We start from the raw sequence: 12,977 nt of genomic DNA, 5'->3' as shown, positions 1-12,977 counted from the left end.
CCAGTTCTATGTACATACATTGTGGTGGTGAGTAACATGCAGCAACAGCTAATCACCCTTTCCAATGCCTCTGTTACCGTAGTAATCGCACACCCTTGGTTTGAAACTTCAAGTCCAAACTGTATGTGGGGAATAGTTTGGATCGGTTTGGCTTGAAAATACGGACAGTTTGGATTATTGAAATATGTATTTGGCAATCCTGTGCCCGATTGCAAAACTGCCACACCATTCGGTATCCCTTCGATCGGCATCGCAGCATGATCCACTTTTTTCGGTTCTTCCACTCCTTCCCCGCACTCATCCTCTCCAAGCTCGCCGCCTCCGACCATGTCTCCTCCGCCGCCTCCGCCCTCTCCGAGTCGCTCGCCTCGGGGGCCCTCCGCGCCTTCTCCTCCCACCGGGCCGCCCGGGGCCCGGATCCTCCCTCCCCGCCGCTGCACGACCGGATCTTGGACCGCCTCCTCTCCCCCGACGGCGCCGGGTTCGCCTCCGCCGTCCTCGGGAGCTTCGCCAGGAACCTTGTGCTCTCCTGCCATGATCCTGAGGCCCGGCCCCGCGCCCCTGGCCAGCCGGACTGGCTCACCGCGCTGTGCAGCGACAGGGGCAAGGAAGCCGCCGCGGAGCTCGTCCGGGTGTTCGTCAGCACCGCCGTCGCCGCCTACCTCGACAGGACCGCGACTGTGCGCACCTCCGACCAGGTGCTCGCAGGCGTCACTGACCCCAAGGACGACGCCAAGCTCAAGGACCTGCTCGTGTCCGTCTGCAACGGCGCCGTCGAGACGTTTGTCAGGACCTCATGACAGGTCACAAAGGAGGCCTCCATTTCTCGAGCTGAAGCAGCAGTGGTGCAAGAGGTCTGCAATTCAGGTCCTAGCTGTGTAATGGAGAGAGTATCGACCACATTGGCCATGCCAAGCAACTGGAGGTTTGTGCTGGATGTCACGGGCAGGGTACCGCAGAGATGGTCCGGTCATTCCTCGAGTTCTCGACTCAGCAGGTGTCCGCTGGTGCACGAAAGAGCATTGTCGTTGCCCGTGACGAAATCACCGAAAGGGGTCTCGTCGCCGTCAAGTACCTGAGCGCCAAGTCCATGGCCATCTTGACCTTATGCCTCACAATGTGCATGCACATTTCGGTTGGAATGAGGTTCCCGTTGCCGGCCTAGGCATAGCCTGGTGTGGACTTCAAGGTGACATTGTTCCAGTTATCCTGATTGTAGTTGGAAAGTAAAGTATGTAGATTGCAAATTGATCGTTTGCTACTGCTAGCCTTTTTTCTGTGCTGTTGACTAGCATTTGGAAGCAGAAATCTGTTGGATTTGTAGTTGTTGGTTTGTTGTTTGTGATAGTCTGATAGGGAGTATATAGGCCACGAATGGATAATTTTGCAACTTTAGTGTAAGGTTTCATATGTATTATGGTGTTGTATCCTAGTGTCTTCGCCGTCTTTTCTGAAGGAAGTAGGTGTTAGTATCTTATTGATGCTGACTAGTGATGTTCTTCAGCATCAGCTCTCTGTGTGTGGATAAGCTATTTCAGGCAACAATAGCAGGAAACTTGTCCACTTATGTTTTCTATTCCCTTTTTGCCATGATTTGTGGAAAAGCAAATATGAATTGATCAGAGATTTGTGCCTGGATATACCCCTGATAAATAGCACGGTACTATACCTCCCTCCCCTGATATTTTTATGTGTAAATAGCATGAAAACATATGCACTGTGATAACTAAACACCATGATAAGTTTTTGACCCGTGTGTGTGGGGGGGGGAGGGGGGGTTTGTTGAAACATATCCCTGATAAATTTTGTGTAAATAGCATAATATTTTAAGCACTGCGGGCTTGGTAAGTTACCTAGAATCACCATGATAACTTTTTGTCCCAGGAAAAAGTTGTTCAAAACATCCCGATAATTTTTGTGTGAATAACATGATAATATAAGCACCGCGTAACCGATAACTTATAATATAAACATGATGGTAACTTTTTACCAAAGGAAAACAAGTTGTTAAAAACATACACTCGCCTCATCGGGCCTCTTAGATGAACACAACACATGTTGTGCCACTGAAAAGCCACATAATATTTAGTGTCATGAGGGGCACATGTGCTCGTGGGTTGGCCCGAAAAACGGCCCACTTTGACCCGCTATAGGCGTGATAAGTTATGCAAAAACATCATGGTAATTTTTGACCCATGAAAAAAGTTACCGAAACAAACCCAGGTTTTTAGGTATAAGTATCATGATAATATACGAACTATAGACCCGGTAACTCATGTACAATCCCCCATGGTAACTTTGACCAGGGGCGAGGTTGATGTACACATACCCTGATAACTTATGTGTAAGTACCACGGTATTTTACACATCGAAGACCTTATAACTTGTGTACAAAACACAATGGTAACTTTGAAAGGGGTGTGGTTGTTGAAACATAGTATCTGGTAAGTTCTATGTAAATAGCACGGTAACTTACGGATCACAGGCCTGATAACTGGCATGCAAATACCATGATAACTTTGTCCTGAGGGAAAATCGTGGTAATTTTCTGTACTTTTTGTAGTAATAAAATTGTAAAAAAATGGGGTCAAAACGATTAGTTTCTTTAGTTTGAGCAACAATTACCTAAGGGTGAGTTGGTTGTGGTGGCGTGCTTTGGTGCCAAGGAGGTGTGGGACATGCGCAATATTTTTTTTATCATGTGGTAGACGTGAAGAAGTGGCAGTTTTTTCGGGGGTGGGCACGCGAGATGTGCGGGAGAAGCAGGTTTCTCGGGCGAGGTTGCGGGGTCGTTCGGGAGAAGGCGGGGTGAAAGAAAGGGGATCGTGTGGTACTTTAAAGTTAAAGAAATAGAGGTGTGACAGTTTTGCTTATATGGCACACATGTGCCAAATATTACAGTCCTTGGATTATAGCATTTGCAATTTGATCTGGACTGGTCTGGCTGTTGGACTTATACCTGTATGGATTAGGCTGGGTTTAATCTGGATTACAAACTATTTCCAGGTTTAGCTGGATATATGTGAAGTTTTGTGAAACTAGAAGGAACGCGAGCACGCCCTTAAAGCAGACTCGTGATGTGCTTTGTGAGACAAGGAGAAGACGTGACGATACGTTGGCCCACGCCTCCCGTCAATCAATCTTGAAGAAAAAGGAAAAGAAAAAGAAAAGAACCACCCATCCAGCAGCAGTAGAGGCAGTAGCTGAGAAGGGAAGAGTGATTGTGGTGGAGGCCGCGTCGGGCGCGGGGGGAAGGGGAAGAAGGCGAGGGCAAAGCGCGTCTCAAGGCGCTGGGGACGCCGCGGCTGGGCATCTGCTGCTGTATAGAGCTCCATCGATCCCCACTCACGCAGCAGGTTAGCGATTTCTTTATGCCCCCTCTCATTTCTGGTCTCCTCAGTCCTAAATGCAACTTTTGTGTCGTGGCGAAACAGCACTTCCAAATCTCCATTAGCTTTTGGAAATCCATACTAGAAGATAGATATATAGATCTGCTGCTGCTGCTACATCAGAATCGCCGCTGCCTGCCTTCTTTGGGTTTCATGTCGTTTCGATTTAGGACATTTATCCAAGGAGACATGATATGTAAGGCAATTTTCTTTAGAAGCAAGTTTCTATGGCAATCCCGTACAATATAAGAGTAGATAAGAACTGGATTTTGCATTGTACAGGCTAGCTCAGGGAGTTCAGATCCATATACAGGAGGCCCTAAGCAGGAAGCCTACTAGATCTACTGCTATCCAGCCCCAGTTGTGAGACCCTCACCTAGCTCGTCGCGGGCGGCTAGCCTAGCCCTGCCGGAGGGGAGAGGGGAGGAGCCGGTGTGGAAGGACTTGGATGGCGATGGTTCCTGGTTGAGGTTTCAGGTTGGTTCCCCCACTAGTTGATATTACATATGCCACCGATGGTCAGATAATGCAAGGACCATGCCATGTTAAACTATTTCTTCTCACAATGATTTTGCCTTCTTTTCCATCGTTAGATTTTTTTTTTCTTGTATTTAAACATACATATTTTTTTTTACACTTTCCTTTTGTATATCTACAGAAGGTCCAAGCTAGCTGATATAACATGACTGCAGAAAAGCGTATACCATTACATATCTTACGTGAGATTACAAATGGATTCTCAGAGCACTCAAGGATTGGAAGGGGCGGGTATGGAGATGTTTACAAGGTAGACCTTATTACTTGGCATTTTTTCTTTCAATCAATATACTAGAACTAACATCAAATGAACCAGTTATAAAGAAATAATTGTGTACAATGCTTATGTCAAGCAGGGAGTTTACAGTGGGAGAGAGATTGCTGTGAAGTTGCTTCATGTTGATACGGTGCTAGGACATGATGACAGACAATATATCAATGAAGTTGGTAACCTTTTGAAGGTTAAGCATCCAAATATTGTACAGTTACTTGGTTATTGTTATGAAATACAGAATGAACTAATTGAACACAATGGTGCAAATCGTTTTACCCGACACGTATATAGAGTCCTCTGCTTCGAGTACTTGCAGGGTGGAAGCCTAGACAAGCATCTTCGTGGTATGATGGAACTTAACTTCAATACGTTCATGTTCTTTTGTGTTTAAGCAAAACCAAATTCTTAAATTCTCTTCTATATAATGTTCTCTTTATCAACTTGTGTAGAAGAATCTTTTGCACCTGATTGGAGCACGCGTTACAAGATTATAAAGGGGATTTGTGAAGGATTAAATTTCCTTCACAGCTGTGAACCACCAATCTTTCATCTTGACCTGAAGCCTGCCAATATATTACTAGACAGTTCCATGGCGCCTAGACTGGCGGATTTTGGTTTGTCAAGGCTCTTCGGTGGATCACACACTCATGTCACAAACAGAGTTGTAGGAACCGAGTAAGTGCCTCACGGAATTCCTCATTTTCCAGTCTTCTCCCTTTTGTGATCAAATAAACAATATTTATGCTGACCATGTCATTTGATATCATGCAGGGCGTATATGCCACCAGAATTCATAAAAGACGCCTATATCTCCCATAAGAATGATGTCTTCAGTTTAGGTCTTGTGATGATAGAGATAATTAAAGGGTCTTCAGGTTACTCCGGTTATATAGAAACAGACGAAGTCGGGCAATTTACGCAAAAGGTAGAACATTTTGGGTCAGTTTGACACTAGTTCATATAACAAAGCACCACATGGATATTTTTGATGTCTGTACTTTATGCATTATGGTCGTCCAAGTAAGGAGTTGATAGCGTAGTTGAGCTATAATTTTTTAAAACCTAATATACAAGCTTCTTTCCTTTTGTATTTCGGAAAGAAAAAAAAGTGAGCTCCACCAGTCCAATAACTACCAGCATTGGATATCCACTATATGTATAAGGAACCTACATGGCACTGTTAGTCATCAACATAAACAACCAGTAGTCAAATTATTCATGTAATTAATCTGCTTGCCAGAAGAAAAATCTAGAGTATGATTAATTTTGTATACTACTCGTGAAGTGCCAAAAATGCATATGTGGAGATTCTAAAAATGGAAAGAAATGTGCACGTAGAACCTTGCTTCATGAGAGAGGTGATAAGCACATATACATATAGTACATCTCTTTTATTTCAAGTTCCTTTTGATTGCGAAGAGCGTTTCCATCTGCATTTTGGAGCAAGTACATGGTAAAAAAATACTTTGCTCTCCTAATTAGACATCTTATATTATCTATCTAGGTTAGTTATCTGGGAAGTGGTATGTGACACCTTTGAACAAGAATATGGTGTATATATCAGAGCACCTACACAGCCGGATTAGCCATGTGGTGGCCTTTGCTTCAACCTTTTGAGTTTTATTTAGGGCTTGTTGAGCTGCGCGCTCAGCAGAACCCCCTTTGAACCTGCGTGTTTGTGCTACCTTTATGTATGTGTGTGTGTGTGTCGTGAACCTTTGTGGGATGTTGTGGCTTGGTGGTTTGCTTTATATATAAAGCGGGGCGAAAGCCTTTTTGGGTATATATCAGAGCACATGCCACACCTTTTGACTTAGAATGTACATATACAGAAAAACTTCTCTCCTGCATACAATGTATTGACCATGAAATTTGTGTGTCAAGAATACTTTTGAACAAGTATCGTATATCGTACTTCCATATTTTTCATCCCAAATTATCTCTCTATTCCTGTTTCATAGGTGCTTGGCAATTGGAAGAATAGGATAAAGGCTACTTCGGAGTACCCATTAGAGGAATCACATCAAGTGCAGATATGCATTGACACAGCAATGCGTTGTGTTGAACCTGACAGAAACAATCGACCTAATATAGCAGAAGTTCTAGATATTCTGAGCAAGACAGAAACTCATATTCCCAAGAGACAGGTATGATCTGCGTACTTAACGCAAACAAAATGAAAGCAAGAGAGCATCTAATTTCCGATTGGCAGAAAACAGTTGTTTGTGTACATGGACATGGACTAGCTAGCAGTTGTAGATTTTGCAGCTCCTCATTTCCCAGTCATTTTGTTTTCCCGGTCAAAGGGAGAAAACCAACAGCGGCTCCCTCACTGGACGCTGCTGGAGGCTGCAGCAGTGGCTTCTGGAGACAGTGGTGGGAGAGAGGAGACGCAGAGAGGTGTTGCTCAGTGGCTGGTGCAGTAGAGTGGTGGAGGAGAAACGAGCTAGTGGAGGAGATGAGTGTCTTCGGGGCGCCGCCGGAGGGGAAGAGGTGGTGGTGGAGAGCACTGGCCGCATGATGCTGCTCCGTAAGCATCAACCTAGCGTTAGAATCATGGCACACACATTGTTTCCGCTTCAATCATGTCATCATGTCACCCTCTTTCAGGACTATGGACTTGTTCGTGTAACGGTATCGTCTTAGTGAAGGTGGTGTGTTCATATGTTTGTTGTTTCAATGTGTTGGATTTTGCCATTCTAGTATATATGTTGAACTTTTATTCCAACATCTGGTATTACATCTTTTTCCTTGGCCGGTTTGCACGTTTTGTGAAGAGCAATCTAACTGAACGATCAGACAATTACTTAGCTTAAACACATGTAGCTTAATCATCCCAGAGAATTTACGAGACTGTGAGTTCATGATCATGATAATTCTATTGGTCTTCTCCATGTACTTACACATAAAAACTGGTTGCAGATGGCAGATGTGTTCCCGTGTCCAACAATTGGTCTCAAGAGCGAGTCTAATATGTTGGAGATAATGGTAGCTGAACTAAACAATAATGAACACATACATTGCAATTTGATGCCAACAGATAACTCTAACCGTACTGTGCAGCAACTTGCTGACAGGGAAACATCATCAGATGTGGAACAAGTAATCATCGGAAGGACCAAGGAAAAACAGAAAATATTGTCTATTTTATCCGAGAGCATCACAGAAGAAATGGTCAACCTTCCAATATATGGCATTGGAGGCATTGGCAAGACAACCTTGGCACAATTGGTATTCAATGACCCAAAGTTCCAAGACTACACTCGGGTGTGGGTATATGTTTCCCAGGAATTCAACTTGAACAAGATTGGCAACTCCATAGTAACACAGTTAACAGACAAGATCAGCAATATACCTACCAAACAGATGCTTCATAAACACCTCAAAGAGCTATTTGATGGTAAGAGCATCCTTATTGTTTTAGATGACCTGTGGGAGGAGAACCCAAAAGAGTTAGATAAAATGAAGGTTATGCTAGGGCTTGGCCTAGGAAGCAAGGTGATTATAGTAACTACACGTGATGGAGGTCTAGCAAGGAAATTTTGTAGTCCTGCAGTTGCACCATACAAGTTGGAGACTTTGACCGTTAATGAGTGTTGGACTATAATAAAACAAAAAGCTGACTTTGAAGACCGAATCGACCAAGAACAATTGGAGCATATAGGAAGGGAGATTGCGACCAAGTGTGGAGGAGTGGCCTTAGCGGCCCAATCACTTGGATACATGTTGAACGGCATGAGGTCAGATGAATGGGAGTCGGTGAGAGACAGTCATATTTGGAATCTTTCTACTTCTGTGGGCCATGAAGTGCTTGTGTCCTTACAGCTGAGCTACAGCCACATGTCTGCTTGGTTGAAGTTGTGCTTTTCCTATTGTGCAATCTTTCGAAAAGGTCAGACAATAGCCAAGTATGATCTAATTCACCAATGGATTGCTCTTGGATTCGTTGAGCAATCTAGGATATTTGATTCTATGCAGCTCTGCGAAAATTATGTCACTCAACTTTTGGGGATGTCCTTCCTTCAATATTCAAAGATACCTTGGGTGAGTTACAACATAATTTTACTCTTACTTTCAACCTTAGATATTCCAGCTCACATATTGTATGTTTTCACGATGACTCCTGGAGCAGAAGCATTATAGTGCACATGCTCATGTTGCAATTATTTTTTTTCACATTTTATTGGAAAGTTAAGAAATGTGTATGTTGTACAAATGTACGGTGTTATGCTCACTAACAAAAAAACGTGAATGAGTATAGATTCATGGATTGTACGAAGTTAAATTTGTGCACACGTCATTTCTCCATTTTGGCCAAATTTTGTCGGTTACGGGTAACAAATATGAATAGTTTAAAATATTTGTAATAGTGGTCATACCCTAATACAATACACAATAAGTGTGTGCCAAATATATATTTGCACTCTGAAACTCCCTCGGATAACGAAGGCACACATCATTTCACATTTTTTTGCTGCAGGGTTATACACAAGAAGACAAATATATTACATTCTTCACGATGCATGACCTAGTGCATGATCTCGCAAGAGAGATTTTGGCCCATCAACTTAACACTGAGGGAAACAATTGCCGCTATGCATTGCTCACAGATTGTACCAAGTCATTGCAGCTGTCTGTGGCTTTTCCTGCAAATATATATTCGCTGCACTTTAGGGGCTGTTACGGACAAGAACTTTGTGATGGTGCATTCTCGTCAGCTAAGTGCCTCCGTGTTTTGGATTTAAGTGAATGCTTAATTAAGAAGTTACCTGGCTGTATTGGTCAACTGAAGCAGTTGAGATTTCTTCGTGCTCCAGGAATCCGATATGAAATGGTTCCCAGTTGTATTACTGAGCTCTCACAGTTAAATTACCTGAACCTTGGTGATTCTGATAAAATCAAAGCACTGCCGGAGGCCATTGGTGATATGACGCATCTTGATTTATCAGGTTGTGTTGAAATACGTGAACTTTCAATTTCAATATCATTCGCAGAGCTCAAGCAGCTGGTTCATCTGGATTTATCACGCAGCAGTGTGTCTACAGCAGAAGCTTTGGGTGGCTGTACCAAACTTCAATATCTGAATTTATCAGGTAACAAGGAACATATCGGAAGGCTGTCAAAGGCCATTAGCAATCTAATCAAACTCAGGTATTTAAATCTATCGGGGTGCATGAATGCCATGGCGCCGGCATCAGAAAACGAAATTGTCAGATTGCTTGACTCTGTCTGTACTCTTTCTAATCTAGAGCATCTGGACTTGTCTAAGAATAAAGCCTATTCCATCAGTATACCAGAAAGTATTGGCAACCTCATGAAGCTTCATACATTGTACCTCTTAGACTGCACCAGATTGAAGCTTCCTGCTGATCTTGTGGTGCATGCTTCAAGTGATAAATTTAGCAGCAATATCAGCCTGCTTTGTCTTGAAGTGCTGACGATATATAGACTCGAAAATGTGAAGTCTGCAGAAGAGGCACGATGTATAAAACGGACAATGCTTCGATGCCTTAAGGCACTTGCCTTTGTGTCTATGACATGTGGGCCCAACAGGTGGCTGGCCCACATGTCAATGACCCAAAGGCAGGTGCAGATACAAAAAATTATAGAGCTAAGATTTGAATGGACTGTCGTGGGTGGGAGGTCTGTGGATGACAAGGAGGTATTGGAAAAACTAGTGCCACCAACCAGTGTGCAGAGATTGTATATAAGTGGTTATAGCAGTGTCAGCGTTCCTAATTGGCTTATGGGTATCAGGCAGCATCTCCCTAATCTTTCTCAGTTATATTTCTGTGATTTTCCTAATTGCAATGACCTACCATCACTTGGTCAACTACCATACCTACGAGAGCTAGGTCTGTGCCGCATGGAGAGCTTGGAAGAGTGGAACACGGCATATACCAGTGGCGAGCCTAAGCTTGGGGCATTGACCATAGATCAATGTGCCAAGCTGAGGATAAAACCATGTGCACCAAGAGCTACGGTTTTGCGGATAATAGATTCTGATAATGTGCTATCATCATGGGATGAGAACTCGTCACACGGTGGTGCTTCCTCTTCTCCAATAACAAAACTGATTGTCAAAAACACCAAGGTGCCCTTGCATCAGTGGAGGTTGCTTCACCGACTCCCTGCCCTCCGTGATTTAACTATCACCGGTTGCAGTGATCTGACCACCTCACCTAAGATCATCCAACAGTTCTCCTCGCTTGTATCATTGTCCTTCGACCAGGCAGAATTGCCGAGTTGGTTGGCCAAGGTGACATCTCTGCAGATCCTAAGGCTGTCTGTGTGCAGAAGCATGACGTCACTACCGCAGTGGTTAGGAAAACTTGCCTCTCTCAAGGAATTGCAGATCATGCGCTGTGAGGGGATCAGGTCTTTGCCTGACAGCATACTACAACTGACTAAGCTTGAACAGCTAACCATCCGTGGCTGCCCTACACTAGTGAAATGGTGTGAATCAGACTCAGAGGAGAACAAGATGAAGCTTGCTCACATCAGAGGGGTATGTGTGCTCGCCAAGCTAACTGTTGTATTGCTTTTACTTTTCTGCATAATCATGACAAGTGTCGAATTAAGTGTCTTTTTTTATATCTATTTGATGCCTCATATGTCTAGATTACTACAGATTAAAATATGTGACAACTGCACTAATTATGCATCTAAGAAGAACGGAATTATGGTTTTAATTGTGCTATACCATGGCCAGCTGTACATGCTCTGTTGTCTGATTATACTGTTCTGTTGTTCAGATCGTCCCAAGATCATTGATGGCACAGGAAGAGGACACAACAAAGGCCATTCTAGCAGCTCCCATTCATGGTACTACTGTGATGGATGAGGCGGATCCGGATGTGCTGTATAGTGCTGTGATGAACATGCCCGGCTTTGCTGAGGAATATTTATTAGTTGCTCTGTCTCAGTTGATGGACAACACTGCCCAGTGCTCTGCATATATGGCCATGAGCGAGGAAGACCGGGTATCATGGCTCATTAACTTCTTGAAAAAATACTACTCCCCCCGGCCCCATTTAATTGACGCGACCCGCAAGCTAAGTGGTAAAGCACACGAAGTATAGGTCGGGACAGTTAATTAGAGCCAGAGGGAGTACTACCTCCGTCACGGTTTAGAAGGCGCGCTTGGAAATTCTCTGGGACCTAGGTGGTTATCTATTGGTTATGAGATGGGCTAAAAAATAGCATTCACACTACGCATGCATATAGAAATAGTATATCGGAGTACTAATTAGCTACTAGAAATAAATGCAATGCACCCTAAACCTTGTCTATTGTGGAAACGCACGCAAATTTAACTGTGCCTTCTAAACCGTGACGGAGGGAGTACTAAGTTTTAACTGTTGCTGGTTGGCGGTAATTATTTTGCAGCATTATGTGACTGTAAACATACTGTATGTTTTTTTGCTGTCATAAGTGAAGATAGATGAGATTTACAGACTGCAAGTTTCAGTGCAACACCTACTGTTTTGTTGCAGCATCGTTTTGTGAAAATTGAGAAGATAAATCTCAATTGTTTATCCAGTTCTCTATCCCACTCCCTTACTGTCGTTAACAAAGAGGAGAAATGGGTGCAGATGATGTGCAGTTAGCAGAAAAATGGAATATACTGCATTTTGTAGCTAATGTGGTGATCCTGAATCTTACTGGATTTATCCCGTTTCACAAGTGATGGTATGGCAAACTGTGATGTGAGTATATACATTTTGTAGTAGATACTCTGTACTGCATTTCTTGTTGGATTGGCTCATGCATAAGTGTCTAGATTTCCATATACTTTGTGTTTTAAATTTTTTTTGTTGTGTTCAACTTTACCTTGTTATAAATGTCTAGGTTTAGGTGAGCGAAAGGAAGCTCACATCAGTATGCCCAGGGCTCTGCATATATGGCCATGACTGAGGAGGACCGAGTATCATGGCTCGTGAACTACCTGAAAAGATACTAGTAAGTTTGAACTGTTGCTGGCTGGGGGTAATTAGTTTATAGGATGATGTGACTGGAAGCAAACTATTTTTTTTTTGCTGTTACTCCCTCCGTTCCTAAATATTTGTCTTTCTAGAGATTTCAACAAGTGACTACATACGGAGCAAAATGAGTGAATCTACACTCTAAAATATGTCTATATACATCCGTATGTGGTAGTCTATTTGAAATCTTTAAAAAGACACATATTTAGGAACGGAGGGAGTATAAGTGAAGATAGATGAGATTTACGGACTGCAAGTGTCAGTGCAATACCTACTATTTTGTTGTAGCGTTCTTTTATGAAAATTGAGATAATGAATCTCAGTTGTTTATTCAGTCCTCTATCCCACGAAGAGGAGAAATGGGTGCAGATGATTTGCAGTTAGCAGGAAGATGGAATATATTTGTAGCTAATGTGGTGATGCTGAATCTTATCGGATTTATTTAGTTTCACAAGTGATGGTGTAGCAAACTGTGATGTGAATATGTACATTTTGCAGAAGTTACTCTGTACGGCATTTCTTGTTGGATTGGCTCATGCATAAATGTTAATTATTTCCAACTCTACTTTGCCTTATAACATTTTTGTTGTTGTGTTCCAACTCTACCTTGTTAGTTAGAAAAGAAAAATCAGAGTAGCAGTCAGACTAATTCCCATGAACTATGGATTACTTGGTAGATCACTGCAACCGCAAAAGCCCTTTCCAAAAGGACTTTAGGCGTCAGTACTTGCTAGTGCATAGAACTCCACATAGCACACCCAAAATAACACAACAAAGGGGCACCACGGCGCT

The 12,977-nt window shown here is 43.0% G+C and overlaps 1 protein-coding gene and 1 pseudogene across 7 annotated transcripts; both read left to right on the top strand.

The window, feature by feature from the left end:
• The first annotated feature begins 257 nt into the window (after window positions 1–257).
• On the top strand, window positions 258–1,414 carry LOC125555388 (annotated as a pseudogene).
• A 1,678-nt stretch (window positions 1,415–3,092) lies between these two features.
• Window positions 3,093–12,745, top strand: LOC125506596 (putative disease resistance protein RGA3). Of its 7 annotated transcripts, XR_007282703.1 has the most exons (13): window positions 3,093–3,356; window positions 3,435–3,585; window positions 3,672–3,866; window positions 4,048–4,176; window positions 4,283–4,544; window positions 4,650–4,875; window positions 4,972–5,125; window positions 6,162–6,347; window positions 7,123–8,244; window positions 8,681–10,708; window positions 10,956–11,909; window positions 12,052–12,162; window positions 12,521–12,745. XR_007282703.1 is itself a non-coding variant. In XM_048671381.1 (12 exons), exons 4-12 carry the CDS (start codon window positions 4,072–4,074, stop codon window positions 11,280–11,282), a joined length of 4,335 nt encoding a protein of 1,444 aa, XP_048527338.1. In that variant the 5' UTR covers window positions 3,093–3,356; window positions 3,435–3,585; window positions 3,672–3,866; window positions 4,048–4,071; the 3' UTR covers window positions 11,283–12,745. The 7 variants fall into 7 exon arrangements, 4 of the variants coding, with proteins under 4 accessions (XP_048527338.1, XP_048527336.1, XP_048527337.1 ...); XR_007282702.1 differs by having other exon boundaries at window positions 12,052–12,745; XR_007282701.1 differs by having other exon boundaries at window positions 10,956–12,162.
• The last annotated feature ends 232 nt before the right edge of the window (window positions 12,746–12,977 follow it).

The sequence above is a fragment of the Triticum urartu genome, chromosome 5 (genome assembly GCF_003073215.2).
Source record: "Triticum urartu cultivar G1812 chromosome 5, Tu2.1, whole genome shotgun sequence".
Lineage (NCBI taxonomy): Eukaryota > Viridiplantae > Streptophyta > Magnoliopsida > Poales > Poaceae > Triticum > Triticum urartu.
This window is presented reverse-complemented; position numbering and strand designations above follow the sequence as displayed.